At 42.7% G+C, this 24,904-nt stretch overlaps 1 protein-coding gene and 1 pseudogene across 1 annotated transcript in view; both read left to right on the top strand.

Moving 5' to 3' along the window:
* The window catches only part of LOC104780868, a 15,757-nt gene extending 1,835 nt beyond the window's left edge, over positions 1–13,922 (top strand). Inside the window, exons 3-36 of the mRNA XM_010505408.2 lie at positions 4–2,222; positions 2,564–2,678; positions 3,329–4,105; positions 4,189–4,438; positions 4,537–5,006; positions 5,141–5,267; positions 5,346–5,470; positions 5,620–6,251; positions 6,379–6,496; positions 6,584–6,700; positions 6,813–6,907; positions 7,217–7,359; positions 7,452–7,507; positions 7,617–7,830; positions 8,111–8,530; positions 8,602–8,879; positions 8,954–9,039; positions 9,108–9,194; positions 9,275–9,539; positions 9,632–10,030; positions 10,119–10,215; positions 10,370–10,689; positions 10,823–10,939; positions 11,023–11,190; positions 11,354–11,479; positions 11,577–11,666; positions 11,774–11,880; positions 11,967–12,115; positions 12,194–12,276; positions 12,352–12,447; positions 12,540–12,662; positions 12,942–13,025; positions 13,188–13,328; positions 13,477–13,922. Of these exons, the coding sequence (XP_010503710.1) occupies positions 4–2,222; positions 2,564–2,678; positions 3,329–4,105; positions 4,189–4,438; positions 4,537–5,006; positions 5,141–5,267; positions 5,346–5,470; positions 5,620–6,251; positions 6,379–6,496; positions 6,584–6,700; positions 6,813–6,907; positions 7,217–7,359; positions 7,452–7,507; positions 7,617–7,830; positions 8,111–8,530; positions 8,602–8,879; positions 8,954–9,039; positions 9,108–9,194; positions 9,275–9,539; positions 9,632–10,030; positions 10,119–10,215; positions 10,370–10,689; positions 10,823–10,939; positions 11,023–11,190; positions 11,354–11,479; positions 11,577–11,666; positions 11,774–11,880; positions 11,967–12,115; positions 12,194–12,276; positions 12,352–12,447; positions 12,540–12,662; positions 12,942–13,025; positions 13,188–13,328; positions 13,477–13,833 (9,051 nt within the window). The 3' untranslated portion in view covers positions 13,834–13,922. The remainder of the gene's footprint in view (positions 1–3; positions 2,223–2,563; positions 2,679–3,328; positions 4,106–4,188; positions 4,439–4,536; positions 5,007–5,140; positions 5,268–5,345; positions 5,471–5,619; positions 6,252–6,378; positions 6,497–6,583; positions 6,701–6,812; positions 6,908–7,216; positions 7,360–7,451; positions 7,508–7,616; positions 7,831–8,110; positions 8,531–8,601; positions 8,880–8,953; positions 9,040–9,107; positions 9,195–9,274; positions 9,540–9,631; positions 10,031–10,118; positions 10,216–10,369; positions 10,690–10,822; positions 10,940–11,022; positions 11,191–11,353; positions 11,480–11,576; positions 11,667–11,773; positions 11,881–11,966; positions 12,116–12,193; positions 12,277–12,351; positions 12,448–12,539; positions 12,663–12,941; positions 13,026–13,187; positions 13,329–13,476) is intronic.
* On the top strand, positions 24,032–24,492 carry LOC104783976 (annotated as a pseudogene).

Here is a 24,904-nt window from a genome sequence, read left to right as displayed (position 1 = left end):
CAGGGATGTGTCTTACATGACATTTTGGAGAAGATGCTGGGTCGTAGCACTTCCCAGATAAGTAAGCTCAAGACTTCTTTCTCGAATCTTCTTCTCAGGCATTTACGTGTTGAGATACATGGGATTAATGTTCAAGTTTGTTTACCGGGTTCAAGTGACTTGAGTTGTGTTCTGGAAATCAATGAGTTGAGGAGTGATTCTGAGAATTTTGGGAATCTTGGTTTAGTTAGGAGTTCAGCTGCTGCAGTTTTGTTTCCTTTGAGACGTAGTTCGTGGACACTGAGTTGCGACGGTTTTAAGATTGGATATAAGCGGAATAACGATAGCGTGGAACTTTGTGCATTTGACAGCCTTGTCATGCTGATTACGCTGCATAATCTTCAACTTGTTGATCTGATTGTCCGCATTCCGGAGCTAAGCTTTTCGTTTAGACCCACTGATCTTCCGGTTTTAATGGGACTGGCAAATTTATCATCCAAAGATAGCAATTCTGTCAGAGATGGACGTCATCTTTGGAAAGTAGCTGCTCGCAGAACTGGCTTGGTGATTTCACCTCACACTTTTTCATTCCAGAATGTAGTTAGTGCTGTTATCCTCTGGCTGCGATACGTGAATGCTTACGAGTATTTGCTATCTTTAGCTGGGTACTCGAGGAAAATCCCAGAGAAATCATTACTTTGGAAATTTTCAGAAAACAAAAGGCACATTGGAACTGCAAGACGTAAATGGGAGATGATATGTAATATTGAGAAAGAACTCCCTGCGGAAGCTATTGCACGGGCGCGGAGAGTAGCCAGATACAGAACTTGTCTAAATTCTCAGAATGTTGATGATATTTATGACGAATCTTCCCCTTACGGCCACTTCCATTGTTTGTCTAAGATCACATGGGTTTTAGCTTATATCTGGAGACTTATAAGTAGAACGTTCTTGTCTGTAGCATGCTGTCTCTGGTTAAACAAACTGCTGACCCAAGAACTACAAACTGATAGGAACAATGAAGATGATTCCGAGCGGCTATCTCTTGAGTTTCATGCAGATGTAAATCTTGGGAAACTTTCAGCCTCATTTTATCCAGAGAAAATGATTTCAAATTTTATGACATCAAAAGACAGGACTGAACACATGGACTCAAACGTTGTCATGCTTTGCCTTTCGGTTGATGAGTTTTTGGTAATGTCTACTGTTGGCTGTTTTACTCAGTGTTTGTCTGTTTCCTGTGGGAAACTGAAGGTTGAGTCCTCTAGTTTTAAAAATACCAGTCGTTTCATGAAATCTACGAAAGATCCTAGTAGTTCTTCTGAAGGAAATAAGAAGCACATGCGTGAAGATGTGAGAACTGTTCTAGACATGGACCCAGCACAGCGGATTTCCGGAACAGTTAACAATCATGGCAATGATCAACATGAAGGTATTGTGCGTCTACAAAATCTTTTGAGAGAAATGTGGTTGAACTGGAACAGCAATTGCTTGAAGTTGGATAAAAGTACTTTTACAATTTCTGATAACCCTTGTCTACTCGTTGATATTAATAGCTGCATGGCATATGAGGATGTTGGTAACCAAGATTCCGAGTTCTGGAAATGCAGCGTGGTATTGGGAAAGATGGATATTGTTTTAGAATATTCATCGTTGTTTTCAATGGCTTTGCTAATTTGGCAGACTGAATGGGCTCAGAAGTTATTTATAGACGAATATACTGGAGGGGTGCATTCAAGTTCTTTGGTAACTAGTGGGGTTGATCCTGAAATGGCTAGTTATGACGCATATGGGATCTACAGAGGCAATATTGAATTATCTTTACATAGAGTTCATCCAGAGAGACAGATTCAGGTTGGCATACTTGTTGGTGGCCCCCAGGTCAAACTGTTAGTTGAGAAGGCTAAAGAAGTGGATAATTTGATTGGGCAGAAAGATCTTCTATTATTTGATTTCCATGATATTGAGTTTGTTGTCTGGCCGACTTCAAAATCTGACGTAGCCCCATTAAGGATGTTTCAAGGGCCTGATAACACAAAAACAGATAGGCCTTTGTTTCAGGAGCTGGGGCTGAGTGAAACGGTGATTCCAAGTTATGAAAAATATGTTTCTCAAGGATGGAACTCCCTGTCTTCACACCTAGGGTTTTCTGGTGTTGATTGTTCTTTCTGCAAAATGGCAGAAAAGAACTGGAGTCAAATTTTTGTAGTGAGACCCGTAACTATCTGCTTTTCATCCTTAAGGTGTGGGTTATTGATTGCCTTTTTTTTTCTCTTTTTGTTGACATAAATTAATTGCCTTATATTGCTACATATGTGTTATACTAAGCTAAACATTGTTTTGGTTCCAATGTCATATGCGAACTGTTCGACCCCATATTTTATCGCTGAAGATTGATTCTTAGCTGCACCTCCTTCCCAACTTATAGGACTTATCTTAGGTGCTTCGTTGAACTAGTTAGTGTATGTCCATAAGATGTTTCCAAACTCCAGTGACACTATCTCATAGAAAGGAGACTTACTATTGTACCACTTACATTTTGTGAAATTCCATATAATACTGAGAGAACTGCAATCTATTGCAGAGAGCATGTTTATTCCTTTAGCGAAGCTATGATGGGTTTCTCAACTGGTTTGGATGTGTTGGTGCTGGGACTGACTATTGTATCAAAACCGGATGACCTAGATGCTTACTTTCAGGTAAGAGATGCTTTCTTGGCAGTTTTCGCTGTTCATGTCTACAAAATATGCTTAGTATTTTGAAAAGTAGTTTCCTATGTCTCTTCTCGCTTCTTTGCTGGTTGTATGAGTTAATATGTGTTTTGGTAAGCTAATCTAAAGGTTCAGATACTCGGCGGCATGATTAACATGTCTCTTTAAAAATGTTTGCCTTTTGTCCTTGCTTACATAATTTCATGGCATTAATCTTTGTCAGTGGGATACTTGATTATAGATTCTCCGTAGTAACGTACTCTTCTAGGCCAAGTAATTAATATCTATATATAGAGTTGTCGCTAACCGATATTATCAAGATGCCTAAAGGATTTACTATGATGATAGAAAAGATGTTAATCATAAAATCATTGTACCATCTTTAGTTATGAGTTATTGTATTTGGTGGTACAACAATAAGTTTATCAACTGAAAGGATGTAATACAATAAGTTTATTACACGCAAAACCAATCAAGACTTCCTTAAGTACTTATGAGTTACTCATTCTAAATGACCCTTTCCTTGTACTTATTTTTTAGTTTAAGATCTGAGCCTAACATATGAATAGCATTAAGATCCTAATTTACCTGTTAGGTTATGAAAAAGCTTTCAAGTAACTTTTCTTATTTTGTACCAGATGCTTCTAAGCTTTGTTACTGGGCTTTCACATCGTTTGAGTGGCTTAGGCTCTGCAGGTCATTCATTGGGGCAAGAGTTTCTCAGGTCTGATGCAGTGAATGTGGAACATGAGACCGAAAGGAATTTCTGCAGAACTCGTTTTTTAGTTAAAGCGAGCATTAAGCTGAAGGATATAGATGTGATATTTGATGTTCCTGTAGTAGATGACAAATTTGAGAAGCTTATGGAGCTAGATAATTCTAAAATCTGGTCTTCTGTCCAGGAAGCATGCATTGAATTATCTTGTGAAGAACATAAGTGTTTAGTCAATGTTGATTTGTGTGAACTCCGATCAATTCTCTTCAGATATAAGGGTAATATTTGGAAGAGTTCTGGCAACTTTATCACAGAATCTTTGCTGTTCAGGTCACATGATATTTTGTTTGAAGCATGTCTTTCTAGTTGCCTATTGAGTGTGTCTATGGATAGCTTAAGTCCATCAGCACTAGGGGACGCCAGTTGTATGGCTGGTGATTCTACAGGAAATGCATCAACAGCAAATGAACCTTCTAGAAACAATGTTCAGGTTCAGAGAGAAGCGAGCACGTTGGATTCTGCTTCAATCTCTTTACCATCCAACTTGACCCGTTGGATACACATCACTTTAGCATTGACCGACTTACTTGTAGTTAGAGGCTCAACAAAAAATGTTTTGGTGGAAATCCGTCGGTCAAGTAAGTTTGTAGCATCGGTATCTATTGGGAGAAAATTTCAGTCACTTTCCTGTATTGTTGAGGTAGATAATAAACACTACTAGTTTTATATACATATTGAGTAGCTCTATATCGTGTGTGAAGTAACTCGTGATGTTGCTGGCAGGGTGGTCTTTTTGTCCTTGAACCAAAGGCCTTAAAAGGGTTAATTCATGGTTACTCCACGTACCTTCATTTCATTTCGAGTAAGGTGTCAGTGATTCAGAATGCTGCACCAGTTCTTGAGAAATTCGAAGCTAATTCAGGTTTCAGTGAAATTAGTATTTCCTCTCAACAAGAAAACTGGTTCCCCGTAGAAGCATCTTCTATAGATGTCACCCAGTTTTCGCTGGGTTTTGTCTGTGATGATGAATATGGTAAGTCGTACTATCTTTATCCACTTGTACAACATTTTTGCTGCATAAATTCATAATTGGCGTTTCGAAGAAGAAATTATAATTGCTTTATTTTGCAGGAGGTATAAGGGAAATTGGTCTGGAGACCACTCTCCACAGTTCCCTTGATTCGGCAGGCGGAGAACAGAAGTTCCTTTGTGAGGTTTCTCGGCTATCAGTTCTTTCTAAGATTCTTGAGAGCGTGCAAAGAGACATAAATATCACTCAATTTTCTTCTCCAGCATTTAGTGAAACTTCTTCTTCTCTGTCTGGTGCTCCTCTTGAAACATCATTTCAGGAAAACGATGTAATCAGTTCAGGTGGTAGCACAAGTGTTTCAGCAGATTTTGGTTCTCAAAGAGAATTTTCTGCAAACAGTAATTTACAGGAAGAATTTCACTCTCGTTATAAAAACTATATTTTGGAAGACCTACGTGTCTCTGCGTCTGTGAAGAAGCGAGAAAATACCGGTCACCAGTTTAGTCAGGCATGGGTCGGCGGTTGTTCTGTTCTGGGATTCGATATTACCATTTCTCTGTCAGAATTGCAGGTATCATTCTTTGTGGTGTAGTTATCATGTTTGGAACACATATGTAAACGGTTTTGAAATTCGCCTTATGTGTACACATTTACTATAGTTGCAAATAGTTATGATTGCTGGCCTATTATGTGCTTTTATGTCAGATGGTACTTTCTATGCTTTCATCATTTGCTGCGTTACCTGGAGGAGAAAGCACACATGCTTCTTTAGAAAGGCCTTCTTCATCCAACAGCGAATCTGAAAGAAGTTTTGAGTCTGTAGTTCCGGATGGTAAGTAGGTATATTAATATTTTAGCCATTCTTAAGACTTGTGGTTCTTCTTCTAATGAAAAATTGATATATGTATAGGAGCCATTGTTGCTATTCAAGATACAAACCAACATATGTTCTTTACAGTGGAAGAAAGGGGAGACAAGTGTGTTGTGACTGGTACCCTTCATTATTCTCTTGTCGGAGAAAGAGCTCTTTTCAGGGTATGTACAGTACAGTATTAGAACAACAAGAAGAGAGAAAGTAAATAGTATTCTTTGGTTTTCAGAATAAAATCAAGCCAGCTACCTTTTTGTCTTGACCCCGCTTTTTAGTGAGATGGTATCCCCTAAAATTTGAATTCAATGTGCAGGTCAGCTACCACCGCCATCAAGGATGGAATTCATCTACCTTATGGTTTTCCTTGACATCTTTGTATGCTAAAAACAATAAAGGAGAACCATTACGATTAAACTATCATTCAAGCTCAGATCTTGTGAACGTCTCGGGACTTTACGACAATGCACCAGCACTCTTTCGAGCATCTTTTGGCGAATCCGAAAATTATAAGGGTGACATTGACTGGGAGACCTACCGTAAATTGGTCAAAGATAGATTTTACCTTGTCAACAAGAAGAGTGATTCAGCTGTTGCATTTATTGATGGTTTTCCAGAATTTGTCCGGAAGCCAGGAAGTCCATTCAAGTTTAAAGTGTTTAGTGAAAGTTTGGCGACTCGGAATATTACACCTGCGGTTTCCTCTGAGATCCATGAGTCTGAAACGCAATCTATGATGGACTCTTTCCCCCCTTCTATTACCATCACAATTGATGGGGTATCTCTGACCATTGTCCATGAACTCTCAGAAACAAGGGACAGATTTCCCCTTTTTCGTGGTTCAATCAATATCACTCAGCTCACTGTACAAATGCTATCTTCTAAGGCCAGGATTATGAGCACATTAAACATACTAGTGCTGTACTTTGATGCTCAAACAAACCAATGGTAAGAAAATTTCTTTCCCTGGGTTCTTAAGATGTGTATGCTATCCCTGATTATGCATTTTTCTCGCCTATATAGAATTCCATCCAGCAACTGTTTATTTTTTCTTCCTATTACTCTGGTGGAATAGGCGAGAATTAATTCATCCAGTTGAAGTTAGTGCCTTCTACCGTTCAACTTTTCAGACTAAGGATCTTAGAAATACTATGCACAAAGTACCTACCCATATTTATTGCAGAGTTGAAAGGGTACGTAAAGTTTTTTAATTAATTGTTCATGAAGTCTTAGGGCTATATAACTCGTACTCGTTGCATATTTTTCCCTCGCATGTGCAGTTGGAGTTCTTTGTAACGGAGCTGTCGTTGGATATGCTCCTTTTTGTGCTTGGAAAACTGGAGGTTGCTGGTCCATTTTCTGTGAAAACATCCTCTATTCTTTCCAATTGTTGCAAGGTTATCATTTCCTTGATTTCTGTTCAATGGTTTTATAATTTTCATGCTTTTTTCTGTGATATTACACCTCTACTATTACGAAAACATGATTTTTTTTTTTTGGCTTTTTCAGGTAGAAAACCTCTCTGGCCTTGACCTTATTTGCCGTTTCAATGAGAAGCAGACTGCCACAGTTGGTAGGAAGCAGACTGCTTCGATTTTTCTTCGGTAACTTCGTGGTCCCTTAATGCCTTGTTTTATTCTGCAACAAGAAGATGCATGTGTTCATGCTTCGAGATGAATGCTGGCAGTCTTTGGCACTCTATTGAGTAGATTGCTAAAATAGTTTTATTTCCTATGTTCCCGATTAGTATATTGCATACTTCTTTTTACCCATAAGGTGCACAACAAAAAGTACTAAAGTAAGAATAATCCTTTGAATTAATTGAGAATGGAGAAAGACGTTCACTACTGTCTAGTTAATTTGCATATAAAAGTAGGTGGCAGATCCTTAATAATGTGTAATATCTTTTAAAGGCATTCAATGAACAATCAACCAGAAGCTTCTCCAGTGGCTGCGGTCCAGCTATCTTCTGGAAAGTTCCTAACCTCTTCCATCAACGTTTCTTTGTTAGAAGCAAGAACACTAGCTTGGAGAACAAGGATAGTATCACTTCTAGGTACTTTGACTTCAAACCTTCTATATGTTCATGCATTCACCACCTGAATAAGCATATGTTGTAGCTACTGCTGAATTTTATATGTTTTATAGATTCGAGGAGTCATCCTGGACCGTTTGTTGTTGTTGATATTAAGAAGGGATTTGAGGTATGTCATAGCTGATTCTCAAGGTTTTCTCTAATATCATCAAGTATCGACCAGTGGGCTTGACGATGCAACTTTTGCCTTAACTTTTTGCATTTGTTACACCTCGTAGGATGGTTTATCAATCTCAGTTTCTCCTTTGACAAGGATTCATAATGAGACCAGTCTTCCAATGGAGATACGTTTTCAACGATCTAAACAGAAGAGAGACGAGTTTGCTTCTGTACCTCTGAAGCCTGGTGGTTCAATTGATGATTCAGTCGGAGCATTTAATGCCATAAGCTTATCAGGAGATTTGAAGAAGGCGTTGACATCCTTAGCTGTTGGTATGTTTGGATAGAGGCTTTTGGTTTCTTACAATATTCATAACTTGAAACTTTCGAGAAAGGTTGAAATGGCCCCTCATCACGATAACGTATGCAACTAGGTTCCATCTATTTGTCTTTTTTTCGTATATAATGAATGTAAGTCCCAGTATTTCTCTACATTAGTTCTATAGATAATATCAATAGTGTAGTTTCTCTTAACGTAGAGGGATGATCAACCACATTGAATATTCTTACTTTCTTATTGGTATACTGATTGATTTCGCGAACCAAATGGCAGGTAATTTTTCACTGTCGTTTAGACCTGAATCTTTGGAAACTTTGTTTGAGGGTGAGAAGTCACTGGCAAGTGAATGGTCAGAAGAGCTTGAAGGAGGCAAGGCGGTACGCCTAACAGGAATTTTCGATAAATTAAGTTATGGAGTTAAAAGGGCATTATCTATCGAATCAGTGAAGGTCTCCTTGACTACTACATATTGCTCTGTCACATCCAAAAGTCAGTGTGTTGGTAAAGTGCATTTTCTGATCCATTGCATTCGGAGGGAAGTGCCGATCATACGGCCTGATGCATCCTCTGATGTGCTTGAGAAACAGAAAACATGTATTGCATTGCGAGAGCAGAAGGAAATTTTTCTTTTGCCCACCGTGCAGGTGTCCAACTTCTTGTCCTCCGAAGCAGCCATTTTTTTGACAGAGACTGGTAATTGCAGAAAAGTATGTCCTTTTTGGTGACCTGTATTTCTGCCTTTACATTTTTACTCTCGCTTGCAGATCAGTTCACCTCTATGGAGAGACACAGCATTGGCAAGCATGCAACTGTACAGAGTGGGAAAACTATGGATTTCTATGCTAATCCTGACATGATATACTTTAGAGTTACGCTCACTACTTCTCAAGCGAGCTGCAAACCAGTCAATAGTGGTCAGTGGGTTAAGAAGTTACAGAAGCAGAAGAATAATGCAGAATGTTTGGATGTTGATCTTGATTTTTCGGGTGGAAAATATTGTGCTTCCTTGAGATTGTCTCTAGGGAAAAGAGGCATACTGGAGGTCGTGCTTTGATCTTGAAATCTATTTCCTTCCTGGTTGCCTTTTCTTATAAAAACTCTTTCTGGTTGGCGCAGGCAGCTGTTTTCACATCGTACATTCTTAAAAACGACTCAGAATGCACCTTGTTCTTCTTTCCTCCTGATCAAAAGCCTCTATCCAGGTACATTACAAGTATATAAAATCCTTTAAGTTGGTAATGGCTATTTACATTTGAAGTAAACAATGCAGGGAAGATATGGAGAAACTTGATCACATTGTCCCCCCTGAGTTTGGATTGTATTTGCCCCCAAAGTCACAGGGGTCGTGGTTTTTAAGGTATGCTATCCGTGCTCAGTAAATAGATATTTTCACCCTATATATTTTTTAAATAAATTAAACACATCTTGTTTGGCCAGATCTCGCAAGGTTTCTGTCATATTGGCTGATGGTCATGGGGCAACTGAAGCAGTGTTGGATCTGGATGCTTTATCAGGACTTACAGAAATTAGTTTGGGAACAAAAAATGAGTCTGGGTTTCAGTTTATTACAAGGTTTGGGTTGTCAGTTAGATCAATCTCAAGTAAAATGCTTGTTCCATCACGGATTGTGACTTTTGTTCCGAGACATCTTGTAATCAATGAATCAGAAGAGACCATCAACATCCGCCAACGCTATTTTCAGGTACGTTTTGTGTCCCTATCTATTTATTTACTTCTATCAGGGACATGATTTATTTACTTTTCTTTCTATCACTTCTCTTTCTTTCTGGGAAGGATGACTCTGTAGGCGTAATTACCATCAAAAGTAAGCAGAGAGCAGCCTTAGTATTGCAGGAAGAAACTACCCAGAAGAAAGAACTCAATCTGTTCGAAAATTTTATCAGAAAACACGGAAGTGACAATGCAAATCCGTTGATATTCATTCAGTTTCGGTTGAACAAAGCAAACTGGAATTGGTCAGGCCCATTATGCATCACTTCAATTGGATGTTTTTTCCTTAAGTTCAGAAAGCAGTCAGGTGAAGCAGGCAGAGGTGCAATTGAATTTGCATCTGTTAATGTGACGGAAGAAGGTTCAACTCTTGCTGTGCACTTCCAAAAACCACCAAAGACTCCACCACCATATCGAATTGAGAATTTCTTGCATTCTGCATCTCTCACGTACTACCAAAAGGTTCGTCATCTTCTACTGATTGTCATCGCTACATTTGTGTTTTTGAATTTCTGTGCATCATTCACGGCTTGTTTCTTAACAATCGCAGGATTCACCAGAGATTGAAGTACTTGGACCTAGAAGTGGGGCTGATTATGCATGGGATGATATGACCCTTCCTCACAAGCTTGTAGTTATAGTAGATGGTAATAGTTGGCTTCCCGCAATGTTCCTGCCTAAAAACCATCAGCCTTTTAGATCTACTAGGAACATCAAAATCCGACAGTTTATTCCATGTTATCTATCTAGTGAGCACGCATAAGTATCTTATTGACCAAAAGCTGGAGCTTTATTTTGCAGGCATGATACCGCTGCGCGAAGTCAGCTTAGATAAGGTCCGTCCATGGAAACCTCTTTTCAAGGCAACTCAGCACAGAAGCATAGCCTCACACTTAATGATGAAAAAGAAGACCAAAGACCATAAAACGGTTGACGAGGAATTGAGTAGCATACCGATGGTAAAGGTCGGATATGAAGTCTATGCAGATGGTCTGACTCGAGTCATTCGCATTTGTGAAGTTTCAGAAAGCCTTAAAGGAGACTCAGTATTCCAATCTCGTTCGAAAATTCAATTCCGAGTAACCCATTTAGGAATTCACTTACTTGAAAAAGTGAAGCAAGTAAGTCTCTATTGTACTTCCTCAAATTCAATTCCGAGTAACTCATATTTGTATTATATCCTGCATTTTTTTGCATCAACCAAAAATTTCTTTTGCCTCCTAAACTTGATTTTGCGTTAAAATATGTATGTAGAATGCAGAAGAGAAAACTGTCGTCTCTTATTCTCCGATCCTAGTGGCAAGACTTGACAATGTTGGTCTACATTCCATGTTCACTGACCAACAGAAATTTAACCAATTATGTATAGAGGTATTCTTTTATGACGTGCAAAAGGTTGGCTTGGCTTTCTGGTTGTAGAAATAAGACAGGAATTTTGTCTCTGGATGCTGCAGGCTCTGAATGTCGATTACAAATGGGAAGGCGCACCCTTTGCAGCCATGCTTCGTCAGCATCAATCAAGGTCAAGTGACGCAAATGATTGTCTATTCAAAGTTGTTTTCGTTCTAGTATCAAGTGGTTCCAGTGTTACACAAGTCAAGCACTCCTCAATAATCTTACAGGTACCAGGCAGTTACTGTGCCACTCTTCTCAAAATTCTCCGTACCCTTTTCTCCTCACACTATCTAAAATAATGAGCAGAGATGTTTAAAAGAGAGAGTCAACTTCTGAGTCTTCATGTATTGATTTTATTTGGATATAATATTCTTACGTCTTATGATGCAGCCAGTCAATTTGAACCTAGATGAAGAGACTTTAATGAGAATTGTGGCATTTTGGAGATCATCTCTCAGTACAAATACGCAAAGTAGCCAATATTATTTTGATCATTTTGAAATTCACCCAATTAAGGTTTGCTCTATCATTTGCACTAATTTCCTTCTTTTTCAGATTCTACTCTATGTTGTGTTTAAATTAGTAAATGACTATTTCTCTTCTTTTCAATTAGATTACTGCCAATTTTCTTCCTGGGAGTTCATATTCGAGCTATAATTCATCTCAAGAAACTCTGAGGTCATTGCTGCATAGTGTGGTTAAGGTATGGGAATCAGAATTTCGTTTCATTTTCTTAATTTTGCTGTTTTGCATATACATGCACATCATTTCTTATGAGCTAATGCTTGTCTGGTACTTCGTTTTCTGTAGGTTCCAGAGATTAAAAATATGGTTGTAGAGCTAAATGGTGTACTGGTCACTCATGCTTTGATAACAGTGCGTGAACTACTTCTCCGATGTGTAAAACATTACTCATGGTACCATCTTTTGCTTTTATGCTAAAAGTTCCAAGTAAGCTGCCTTGTGTTTTTAGATATTATGAACTTGCATAATTGCTCCCTAGGTATGCAATGAGAGCAATCTACATTGCAAAGGGCAGTCCGTTGCTTCCGCCAGCTTTTGCATCCATGTTCGATGATTTTACATCATCCTCTCTTGATGCCTTTTTTGATCCTTCTCGAGGCTTGGTCAATGTCCCTGGTTTGACAGTGGGTAAGTGATGGATATTATTCTATATGGATCAAGTCCCAGTTGAGTTGGGATTATAATATTTGCTTATATCTGTTGTAGGCACCTTCAAACTCCTCAGCAAATTTATTGACAACAAAGGATTGTCAGGGACAAGACGTTACTTTGGCGATCTTGGGAAAACTGTAAGTGCCGTGTAGTATATCACTCGTGAATTTCCTAGTTTATTCATTCAACCTCTTATGCAAATACCATTGCAGCTAAGAACAGCTGGATCCAATGTCATCTTTGTTGCTCTCACTGAAATCTCCGACTCTGTTCTGAGAGGTGCAGAAATGAAAGGTGTTGACGGACTGGTGAGGACTCATCTACTTATGATCCGTTAGGCTGATATTTCAATACCACAATGGTTTAAAAAACTATATATATCTTTTCTCTCTTCTGCCAGGTTAGCGGTTTCCACCATGGAATCCTTAAACTGGCGATGGAACCTTCAGTGATAGGAACAGCTTTGATGGAAGGTGGACCTGATAGAACAATTAAGCTTGATCGTAATCCCGGTATTGATGAGGTGAAATTTCCTTTCTTGTCTTGTCTTTCAAATTAAATATTTTCATTAGAGTAGAGAAGAGTAACTGAGAAAATTCTGACGCATAGAGCTTCTTAAATTCTGACATCCCTCTTGAGTTTTTCTCTATATAACAGAGGGATGTCACGGCTTCCTTGTCCTTGTAAAACCCAGGAAAATATAAGCTTCCGGTCACATCTACTAATATCTTCAATTTCTTAGAACTATTGTGACAGATTCTTTCAAGATTTAGTTGTGTATGCTCATATTAACTCCTTGCAGTTATACATCGAAGGATACCTTCAAGCTATGTTGGATACAACGTATAGACAAGAGTATCTCAGAGTCAAAGTCATTGACGATCAGGTAAACAAATAGCCAAAACAAAAAATTTCTAACTTAGATTTGCTTTGCAATTCCAAGAAAAGACGAAACGGTATCATAATTTATCTAGAAGATATGTGAACCAACCAAAAATCATGAACCCCATATTTCCGTGACTGACCGACCAAACATGTTCACTTACAGGTTTTCCTGAAAAACCTCCCACCAAGCAATTCCCTCATAGATGAGATGATAGACCGTGTTAAAGAATTTCTCGAAAGCAGGGGATTACTCAAAGGAGATCCCTCAAGCTCTCGTCCTCGTCGCCGTCTCCATGGAGACAAGGTTGATTCAAATCCCTTTTCTCTGCATAAGCATAAATTCGACTTGGGTTGTTTGGTTGATAATAATTCCATTCCATTAGCAATATGATCTCTGAGTTTGATTTTGATGGAGCCTGAGCCATGTGGATTTTGTATCTCAATATGATCAGGAATGGAAGATCGGACCAACGTTGATGACATTGTGTGAACATCTATTCGTCAGCTTTGCAATTCGCATACTGAAACAGCACGCCACCAAGGCCATTACAGGTCTTAGGCCAAAGAAAGAAGAAGCAGATGCGGAGACTAGTGACACTGGTTCCAGTAGTGCAATCGTACCGGTAATGAATGACCAGAAGAAGAAGAAAATGAAGTTTATGTGGAAAGCAGGTATTGGGAATTTTGTGGCTTCAGGTATCGTAGCTTACATCGACGGACGTTTGTGCCGACAAATTCCTAATCCAATAGCTCGCCGGATTGTGAGTGGGTTTTTGTTAAGTTTCCTCGATAAAAGCAGTGAACAATAATCACTTCCCTCTGTAATTGTAAATATTCTTCGACAGTAGAACCATTACTATATAAATAAAAGCAATAAAAATCTCCTTACGTTTTCCTCTTAACTACTAAATTAGTCGAACCGTTGAAGACATGACAAAACTCTCATCAAGCTTGGTTATTGTAGAAACTGGATTTTCACAATGAATTTGTTTATGGGGGAAAACAAATTCAGTAAAGTAAACTCTCTAGAAAACCAATCTAAGCTTTGATATTAGAAGAAAGGGAATTGATCTTTGAAAAACTAGAGTTTCTATTGCTAAGAACAAGAAGAGAACTGAATAATTGTATTCAATGATGGATGTTTTACAATAGAGAAGTCATTCCCTCTTTATACATATTCATAGATTGCACAATATATTAACTTTCCTTATCACACGAACTGAAATAAGGAAAGTTACTCTATCTCTTAGATCGGCCGCCGGGCGAAGTGGAAGTCGGTTCTTCATCCTCGAGGTCGGGCTTCTTCTACCCGAAGTGGGCTTAAATGACCTAACTGAGTTCTTAACCGGATTCCCAGTTAAATAACCAATTTGTCTTTCTGGTTTAGTTCGGTATGTCGGGGGTGCTAAATCCCGCACCAACAATTAGTCCCCCCCAGTTCTAAATATTAGGAATTCAATTTGAATATTTTGATCTATGGAAAAGAGAATATCCGATCTAGACCATAAAGAATCATTTGATGTTACCTGGGATTCCCGCGCCACTTCACCGTGAACCGTCCGGATGACACGTGTCGTTTGCGTCACATCTGTTAGGTCGGAAGTCGAAGAGCCGCGTAGGTCATAATTACTCTTCGTAGGGTTGCCGCCCTTTCGACTCTATAAATACGCCTCCTCCCTTCGTCATTTCTCATTTTCTGCCAACAGTGAAAAGTAATCTGCTCTGAACTCTCTTCTTTTTATTTATTTATCTCCATCTTTCTTCCGCACTCTCCGAACTCACATCATGGCGGGCACTTCGGATCCCTCTTTTTCGCCGGAAAGCGAAAGCGGACAATTAATTCGTCGCACCTCCAGACGCGTCGCGCAGATCAGAGAATCCAGTAGATCGGGCTCCAAAATCCCATCTCTTCTAACTCGCTGCTCAGCTGGAGCTTCATCATCACAGACTCCTCTACCAGTTCGTCATGAAGACGGGAGTGACGAACTGACTCAAGATGTGTTGTCGCAAGAAGAAGACCGATTCGCGCCTTTAGGAATCTCAATCGAAGATATCGATCCTTTGTTAGACCATAAAGGACGAATTGGAGGCGATAAGAGTTTGAGTTCGATCAAAACCGTGAACGACATGCTGAACGCATGCGGTCTATTTAACAACAATGTCACAATTCTGATTCCTCGAGCCGACCAGCGCCCCTGGAACCCGCCGGAAGGGTATATATGCTTGTACGAGGGTTATTTTACTGAATGTCGCCTCTTATTCCCAATCCCAGCATTAATATCACTCTACGCCCAAAGACGCAGGATAGCGATCTGCCAATTTGTCTCCGGAGCCATTTGTAACTTTATGGCTGCCCTGACCATAAATGTGTTACGCGCTGCATTAAATGTGTAGTGTAACTTTATGGCTGCCCTGACCACAAAGAGACGCGCTGCATTAAATGTGTTACGCGGTCTTTGAGAGTTATTTTCGGGACGCGACAAAAATTTCACGGTATTGTGATTGGTGGATTCAGCGGCGGTTACTTCCCACGACCCTATATAAATAGGGTTGAGGGTTGGGAGAAAGAAACATTCCAACTACTCGATCCGCATGGCTAAGACGGGCCCGGGAAAGAATTGCTACTTCGGCGAGCAATGTCGGGCATACTGAAGCGTCGGATAATCCCTCCGCTCTAGATCGGGCGGAGACGTTTTTGGTTCGTGCATCTGTCCCCTTCGTCGATATGACTGGCGCGGAGGGGAGTCTTATATGCCAGGAGCTCCGACGGTGCCGAGCTCGCCGCTATAGGTTGGGGGCTCATCTTACGGTGAGACGTCTTAGGCTCGCCGAGATCTGTCGGTTCTACCGCTTGGATGGGACTGTTCAGGTTCTGAACGAGATGATCGCCGAAGGTTTCTTCTTGGCGAAGTGGCGAATGACCCGGTTGCTTGCCGCGCGTGCGACGTGCCAGGAACAGGTTGCGCGCATGGATGTGCCTGCCCTACTCGAGGCCGACCGCCAACCCCTGGAGGATACCGCGCATCCATTTATCACGGACATCTGGGCCTATCGGGCTTCCCTGGAAAGGTTGAGGCGATATGCCAATTTTTTGGAATCGGCTGGCCCAATCTTTCGCGAAAGGCATATGGTCGAGGGCCCATGCACCTTCCTGGAAGATTTGGTATCTAATGGCTTCGAAGTCCCAGCAGATAGACTTGAGGCCTTAAGGCAGGCACGCCAGTTTTGGTGAGCCGAACTAATCAAGATGGAGGTGGAGGAACCTTTAGAGGATGATATGTCTGGTCCTCGTCCTCCACTTCGGCTGCAGGACCATCCAGAACGGTGATGGTGGGCCTCGTACCGCGCCGAACTCCGAAATCGGGCGGTTTTTATTTCTTTATTCTGTTTTGTTTTTTTTTATTATTTTTTTTTTCCAAGAGAACTGGCGCTAGAAGGAGGGGTTTTCTCCTTTGCGTCTCTTTTCTCCTCTTTTTTTTTTATCTTATTAATAGGTCAAATCTCCAAAGCATGTAATGGCGATTGATCAAGAATTTGCTCATTTGTATTATCCGAATTATTCAATGGAAGTTTTCTATTTGTACTTGAAATAACGTTTTTAGACGAAGTGTAATGGAAATTAATACAAACGACTTTCAGCGGAATTTAGCGTACTGCCGATCGAAGTCTATTCGAAATAAAGACTTTATTAATATCTTAGCTGCATTCACTTAATATTGAAAAGACAAGGAATTGCCTACGTACCCCGAAACGGGGATCAAGCCAACCGTAGTTCGTATTACAAAGGAAAGATGAATGGAGTTCGGATTCCCGAAAACTCCTAGTTAAGGTCGTGACTACGACTTAGCAGTAATAACGCTTCAAGTGGGTTACGTTCCACGAGTTTTTGATCTGTTCTCCGGCCATGGTTACAAGTTCGTAGACGCCTGGGCGAACTGCCCTGGATACGAGGTATGGACCCTCCCACCGAGCGCTGAGTTTACCGGTGTTGACTTCTTTGGTGTTCTCAAAAACTTCCCGTAGAACCAGATCACCTTCGTTGAAACGCCGTTGACGAACAGTCTTGTTATAATACCGAGCCACAGCATCTTGGTAGTGCTACACTCGGACTAGGGCTTGATCGCGCAGCTCTTCGGCAAGATCGTTGTGGTCAATCAACATCCTCTTGTTAAGTTCGGGATTGCCGACCATCATAGTACGTTGGAGTGTCGGGACTCCTGCTTCGGCAGGGGCGAGTGCCTCGAGACCATATGCAAGGGAAAAAAGGAATTGTCTCGTACTACGCCGTGGGGTTGTTCGATAGGACCACAATACGCCATCAAGGTGGTCTGCCCACGCCCCCTTTCTTCGACCAAGTCTCTTTTTAGTCCGTCGACGATCGACTTATTAGTGGCCTCAGCTTGTCCATTTCCTTGCGGGTATCGGGGAGTCAAATTGCTGAGGCGGATTGTGTGCCGTTATCGGTGACGATCTCGTATGGAAGTCCGTGCCGACATATGATGTTCTTCCATATGAAATTGGTTACGTCCAAGGATTGGATCCTTGTGAAGGACTCTGCTTCGACCCATTTGGTGAAGAAATCGGTCAACACCAGGACGTATTTCTTAGATTTTGACGCCGACAGAGAACCTATAGCGTCCATGGCCCAGCGCATGAAAGGATATGGAGCTGTCATGGTGTTCAGCGGTTCGGGCTAGATATGCCGCATTGGTACATGGCGCTGACAGGCTTACTTCACCGTGAAGGCTTCGCAGTCGGCCATCATGGTCGGCCAATAGTGTCCATCCTTTTTTATTTTGAGGGCGAGTGCGTGTCCGCCAGAATGGTTGCCACCTTCGCCTTCGTGCACCTCCATCATGATTCGCTCGGCCTCGTCCCGAGTGACGCAGGTAAGGAAAACTCCTGACGCGCTTCGGCGGAATAATTCCCCGTCCAAGAGGATGTATCTGGCACTTCGAGCCTTTAAGCGTCGGGCTGCCCATCGGTCTGGTGGGACGACGCCGTCGGAGATATAGAGTTTGATCTCAATTTCCCAGTCGTCGGGAGGCTTTGTGATGTCCGTCAGATCCTCTACTGGCTCTTTGACCTCCATAGGAACTGAGTCGACGTTGATTACTGCTATCTGATTGTCGGGGTCGATGCTGGGAGCGTCGATGCTTTCGATCGGGATGGTGCGCCGTAAATCAGGATCGGAGCTGTTTGCTAGGGCTGCGAGGGCGTCGGTTGACGCGTTTTCGTTCCGTGGGACCTTTGTCAGAGAAAAAGATGTGAATTCCCCGGACAGTGTTCGGACCAACTGCCGATACGCCCCCATTCGCTTATTTTTGGCGTCGAACTCTCCACTGAATTGGCTGACTACGAGCTGGAAGTCACAGAAGACTTGCAAATGTGTCACTCCGAGTCCTCGTGCTAACCAAAGCCCCGCAAGGACGACCTCGTACTCCGTTTCGTTATTTGACGCTTTGAAGTTGAGTTTTAATGCTTGCTCGAGAACTTCACCGGTGAGGGACCGGAGAATGAGTCCCACTCCGGATCTTTCATTCGCCGACGAACTATCGACGTACATTGTCCAATGCTCTTCCCTAGGAGTGGGGTTGTCGAGATCAGGAGATAGCTCGGTGATGAAGTCGGCCAGGACTTGTGACTTCAAGCTTGGACGGGAGGGGTATTCGATGTCATACTCACTTAGCTCGACTGCCCATTTCGCCATGCGTCCGTATTGGAGGGGGCTATGGAGAACTGTTCGGAGTGGCTGATCGGTTAACACGACGACGGAATGTGACTGGAAATAGGGACGGAGCTTCCGTGCGGCGATGATCACTGCGAGTGCGAGCTTCTCCAGCGTGGGGTATCGTGACTCCGCGTTGTTGAGTGCTTTACTCGTATAGAAGATAGGTTTTTGATCCCCGCGGTCGTCTCGAACCAACACTCTGCTGACAGCCGAACTGGAGACCGAGACGCAGAGGTACAGTGTTTCGCCGTCTTCTGGTTTGACTAATACTGGGTGGCAAGTCAAGTACTCCTTCAATTGCCAGAAGGCGACCTCGCATTCCTCGTCCCAGTGAAAATCCTTATTTCCACGGAGGAGTTGGTAGAAAGGGAGATATTTATCTGTTGATCGAGCGATGAAGCGATTTAAAGCTGCAATGCGGCTGGTCAGGCGTTGCACTTCTCGCTTGTTGGTCGGCGACGGCAGTCCCAATATGGCTTCGATTTGTTTAGGGTTTGCTTCTATCCCCCGCTTTGTGACGATATACCCCAAGAATTCGCCTGAAGTAACTCCGAATGTACACTTCGTTGGATTCAGTTTCATCTGGAAATGATGCAAGATATCAAAACAGTCGGCGAGATGCTCGATGTGTTGCTCTGCGATCAAAGATGTAACCAGCATATCGTCGATGTAGACTTCCATGGTTCTTCCAAGCAAACTAGCGAACATCATGTTTACCAGCCGTTGGTAGGTTGCTCCAGCGTTCTTTAGTCCGAACGGCATGACCTTATAACAATAGGTCCCCCTATCTGTAATGAATGCCGTTTTTTCGCGGTCAGTCGAACTCATGGCGATTTGGTTGTAACCTGAGAAGGCATCCATGAATGAGAGCAGTTGGTTTCGAGCCGTGACTTCGACGAGACGGTCTACGTGTGGCAAAGGAAAGCTATCCTTGGGGCATGCTTTGTTGAGATCGGTGAAATCCACGCATACCCTCCATTTACCGTTCTTCTTTTTGACCACGACTGGATTGGCCAGCCAGTCAGGATACTAGACCTCCATTATCTGATCAGCTTTGAGCAGCCGCTCGACCTCATCCTGAACTGCTTTGGCCCGATCTGGACCCAGGCGTCGTCGTTTCTGCCTTACTGGTTTGAATGTGGGATCGACGTTGAGCTTGTGGCAGATAACATCGGGGTCTATTCCGATCATGTCCTTCGTTGACCAGGCGAATATGGAAGACCGAGATTGCAGAAAAGCGATCAGCTTTGACTTTATGTGCTCTTCCAGTTCGGCACCGATACCAACAGTTCGTGAGGGGACGGAGGGATCGATGTTCACCTGTAAGATTCGACACTCCGAAGACTTGAGGCGATCTCTCTCCGGCTTATGGGGACCGGTAAGATGGTCCCCGCTCTGTAGTTGCTACGCGTCCTCAGTCTTCCTCTGCTTCTTCTCGATAACAGAGCAAGTTCGGGCTACCCTCGGGTTACAATAAAGTGTGCAAATTCCTGTGGTGGTTGGGAACTTGAGGCAGAGGTGATAGGTCGATGGTACGGCCTGCATCGCGTATATCCACAGTACCCCAAAATGGCGTTGTAGACTGGAGGCGCGTCGATGACTGCGAACTTGGTCTTCCGGGACAATCCGCCGGCTCGCACCTGCAGCTTTACATCGCCCATTGAAAGTTTGGCAACCCCATCATAGCCCGTCAGTGTTCGATATTCGGGTTTCAGTTGTTCCGGTGTGACACCCATTTTTTCTAGCGTTTGCCAGCATATTACATTGACGGTACTTCCCGTGTCGACCAAAACTCGTTCGACATCGAAATCGCCCATGGAGACTTCGATGACTAAAGGGTCCGAATGGAGGTGTTGGATTCTCTTGGCGTCTTCCGAAGTAAACGATATGGGGTCCGAGCAGAGTGGAGGTTCGCTCTGGGCTGCCTGAAGTCTGCAAACTTGACGCGCCCTCTTCTTTAGTACGCAGACGGAGTCGGCGCAGTCCTTTGGTGGGCCAAGTATCATGGTTATTCGTCCTCGATAGGAGAATTGGCCCGCTCGGGATTTTGCCCTCTCTGCCGCTTGGGTGGGCCAGGCAGCTCGTCTGCCTGGGGCATCTCCTCTTGATGGTTCGCCAGCACTTGGTTAGCCGGCTGTTGAACTCCGTTGGCCGGACCGTTGTAGCCTCGTCCTCCTCCTGCGCCACGGCCGCCGTTAGATCGTCCACCACGCCATCCCCCTCGGCGACCTCTGCCTCCACGAATGCTTTTTGGCTGAAAGGTGGCTTCGACTTCGCCGGAAAGATACTTTCCGTACAGAAAATTTTTCAGATGGACGCATTCGTGTGTGGAGTGGCCGACGATCATGTGGAAATCATAGTACAGCTCCTTTGGGTCGGATGACTGTTTGTTTTGGTCCTCCACTTTGGAGACCGCGTGAACGACACCTTTTTTCGGTCTTGGGGGTCGTGATGCTTGCGAGGTTCGTGGTGCTCGTCTCGGCTTTTAGCCTTAGGGGGTGCGACGGTTACCCGATTATTTTTGCGTCTAACTGGGCGTCTTCATCTTCGTCGAGCGCAAATCTGGAGGCTCGATGTAGCGCGTCGTCGAGGTCCTTGGGCTCCCGTATGTTAAGATCCTTTCGTAATGGCGACCCGGGAATCAAATCCTTTCTGAAGGCTGCCATTGCGGCATCCTCTGGGACGGTGACGCGCGTTAGCTGTTCTTTGAATCTGCTAAGGAAACTGCCGATGGATTCGCCGGGTTCCTGGGTCATCTCCCAAAGGTCTGAGCTTGTCATGCCTCGTTCAATGAGAATTTGATAATGCTTAAGAAAAGCCGTAGACAACTGGTCGAAGTTATCGATTGAACTCGGTTCTAGCCTTGTGAACCACACCAAAGCTGGGCCGGAGAGGCTATCGACGAATAGCTGACAACAACCGACATCCCTCTGTTNTTTCGTAATGGCGACCCGGGAATCAAATCCTTTCTGAAGGCTGCCATTGCGGCATCCTCTGGGACGGTGACGCGCGTTAGCTGTTCTTTGAATCTGCTAAGGAAACTGCCGATGGATTCGCCGGGTTCCTGGGTCATCTCCCAAAGGTCTGAGCTTGTCATGCCTCGTTCAATGAGAATTTGATAATGCTTAAGAAAAGCCGTAGACAACTGGTCGAAGTTATCTATTGAACTCGGTTTGAGCCCTGTGAACCACACCAAGGCAGGGCCGGAGAGGCTATCGACGAATAGCTGACAACAACCAACATCCCTCTGTTCTTCAGTGAATCGTGCCTTTGTCATGGTTGCCATGAAGGACGTCATGAATTGGACAGGGTCTTTGTCGCCCAGGTAGGTTGGGAGTTTCAGCTTGACGTTTGGGATGGCGGCCCGCAAGATCCGTTGAGTAAAAGGGGATTGCCGAGTCACTTCGACAATCCTGTCGATTTCAGGAGCTGTGCTAATAACCCGATGAAGAAGCGTGTTCATACCGCTGATCTGCGTCTTGATTTCTTCGATTTCGAGGCAAGACCCTGCAAAGCGGGTGACCGGGGTGGCCGAACTCTTGTGCATACGTGTGTTTGGGTTTGTTGGTCGAATACTCGATGTCGTCTGAGGGGGAGGATTCCTCCGCTCGTATTGGACGTCCGAAAAGTCGAGACGACGAGTGAGACCGTCAGTGCCAAGTATGGGTGACTGTCCAGCAGAGATTTGTGATGGAGTTGTCTGAGTTATGACGGCGTCGACCCTGCGGTTAGTTTCGGAGATCATCTGGTAGATCTCTTTCGTCATGGTGCCGAACAGGATCTTGAAATCTTCTATGGAGACAACTTGCGGATTTTGGACCGTTGTCGTGGTGCGAACAGGGGGATTCCATTTTGGGCGCGGAGCCGCTGCTCCGTGGCGCGTGCATCTTCCTCGTCTGGGGGTTGTTCATCGGAGAGCTCCGTGTCGCGGTTGGTTGTCTCTTCGCGAGTTCGCCCTGCTTCCTGGCTAGTCTCCTTTTTGGATCTGGCCCCAACTGGGAGTTCGGAGGAGACATCGGTCAGGTTCCTCGATTCGTTGACGGGGCGGCGAACATACACGGCGGTAGCCGGCCTGGTTGATACACCGCTCTGTGTTGCAACGTTGTCTTGAGCGGGTGCGATGCCTGTGACATCGGTCGTGTTGGAGGTGGTACGGTTTGCGCCGGTGACTTCGGTGATGGGTGAAGACATTGTCGTGGACTTTTCAGAGAACTTTTTCGGATGAGATTTTTTTTCTTAGAGAATAACTTTTAGAGACGATTTGCGGTCCCCACAGACGGCGCCAATTGTAGAAACTGGATTTTCACAATGAATTTGTTTATGGGGGAAAACAAATTCAGTAAAGTAAACTCTCTAGAAAACCAATCTAAGCTTTGATATTAGAAGAAAGGGAATTGATCTTTGAAGAACTAGGGTTTCTATTGCTAAGAATAAGTAGAGAACTGAATAATTGTATTCAATGATGGATGCTTTACAATGGAGAAGTCTTTCCCTCTTTATACATATTCATAGATTGCACAATATATTAACTTTCCTTATCAGACGAACTGAAATAAGGAAAGTTACTCTATCTCTTAGATCGGCCGCCGGGCGAAGTGGAAGTCGGTTCTTCATCCTCGAGGCCGGGCTTCTTCTACCCGAAGTGGGCTTAAATGACCTAACTAAGTTCTTAACCGGATTCCCAGTTAAATAACCAAATTGTCTTTCTGATTTAGTTCGGTATATCGGGAGTGCTAAATCCCGCACCAACAATTGTTCTGCTTCTGAACACACAATTACGCGAACATTGGACGATGACACTGGTTTCGTTTCGTCGGAAACGCAAAGGTACAGTATATGGGGGTTTTAAACTTGGCCCCTAAGCAAACACATATAATTGGTCGATTAGAACATAATTTTTTTCAAACAATCATTTATTTTGGTTTTAGTTAATATTAAAGAAAAAGGAAATATGTGGCGATGTCAAAAAAACCACAACAAAAATAAAAAATTAACCCTAGTCTTCTTATATAAGTATAGGGATCTGTTTTGTAAATAATTTAACCCTAGTCTTCTTTTTTTTTTTTTTTTTGGTCAAACAACCCTAGTCTTCTTATATTTCCTTTTTCCTAGATACAATTCCATCTCAAATTTGGAAAACTTTTCTCTATATAATCAACTAATAGTAGTCTCATCTTCCCACATTATTTCCATTAGTCTCCTTATTTTCTCTCTCTCTCTCTCTATAATCACCGACTAGTCTTAACTTTGCGTTTGTTTTTCTTACTCTAAAAACGATGGCTGTTTGCGACGATCTCCCACCACCATGTCTGAACGGTCATCGCGTGAAGAGAAGAAGCACAAAAGAGAGAAGGATAAGAAGGAAGGAACTTGAAGAATTGATCAGCGCAGCCATAAGAGCCGCTCATGTTGCAAGAGACAAAGGGTTTTACATCGTCTCTCCCGAAGCCATACGATGCGTTGCGATCCTTAGACAGATACGAAGCTTACTAGACAGATACGAAGCTTACCTCTAAACGCTCGGCTTATCACCAAGACCGACGGCTTTTCTACTCTTCTATTCCTCTCCAAGAATGGTAACCCTAAAATCCGCTCCGAGTCGCAATCCGTCATTGATCACTGGAGGGCATTCTCCAAAACAAAAGTCGTCAATAATGGAAGAGAGAGGACTACGAAGATTTCATCATCAATGAGAGAGAGTATAAAACTAGGGTTTTTTTTGTTGAATAGGGTTTAACAAATATGTAAGAAACTAATGTCTTTGTGTTTATTCGAATTCCAAAGTTTTACATGTTGATTCACTACGAAGATTTCATCATCAATGGGAGATCGTACTATAGTATAAACTAGGGTTTTTTTTTGTGAAAAAGGGTTTAACAAATTTGTAAGAAACTAATGTCTTTTTGTTTCTTTGAATACCAAATTTTTTACATGTTTGCAGAAGAATCAAATCAATCGTCAATAAACCAAAGTAGCATGCCATGTAACTCAAAAGCAGAGTAATGGGGTAAATATGATCAAACTGATAATCATGGGCTAATAAAGAGATGATTAGTTAATACGAGGTCAAAAACATAAAAAAAGAGTAAAGCTTCTCCTGGTTTATCTCTCGTGCCTCAGCTTTGTTTTTTTTTTTTTTTTTTTTTTTT

Source organism: Camelina sativa, chromosome 4, assembly GCF_000633955.1.
Source record: "Camelina sativa cultivar DH55 chromosome 4, Cs, whole genome shotgun sequence".
Lineage (NCBI taxonomy): Eukaryota > Viridiplantae > Streptophyta > Magnoliopsida > Brassicales > Brassicaceae > Camelina > Camelina sativa.
Note: the sequence above shows the minus strand (reverse complement) of the source record. Positions and strands in the feature narration are given on the sequence as shown.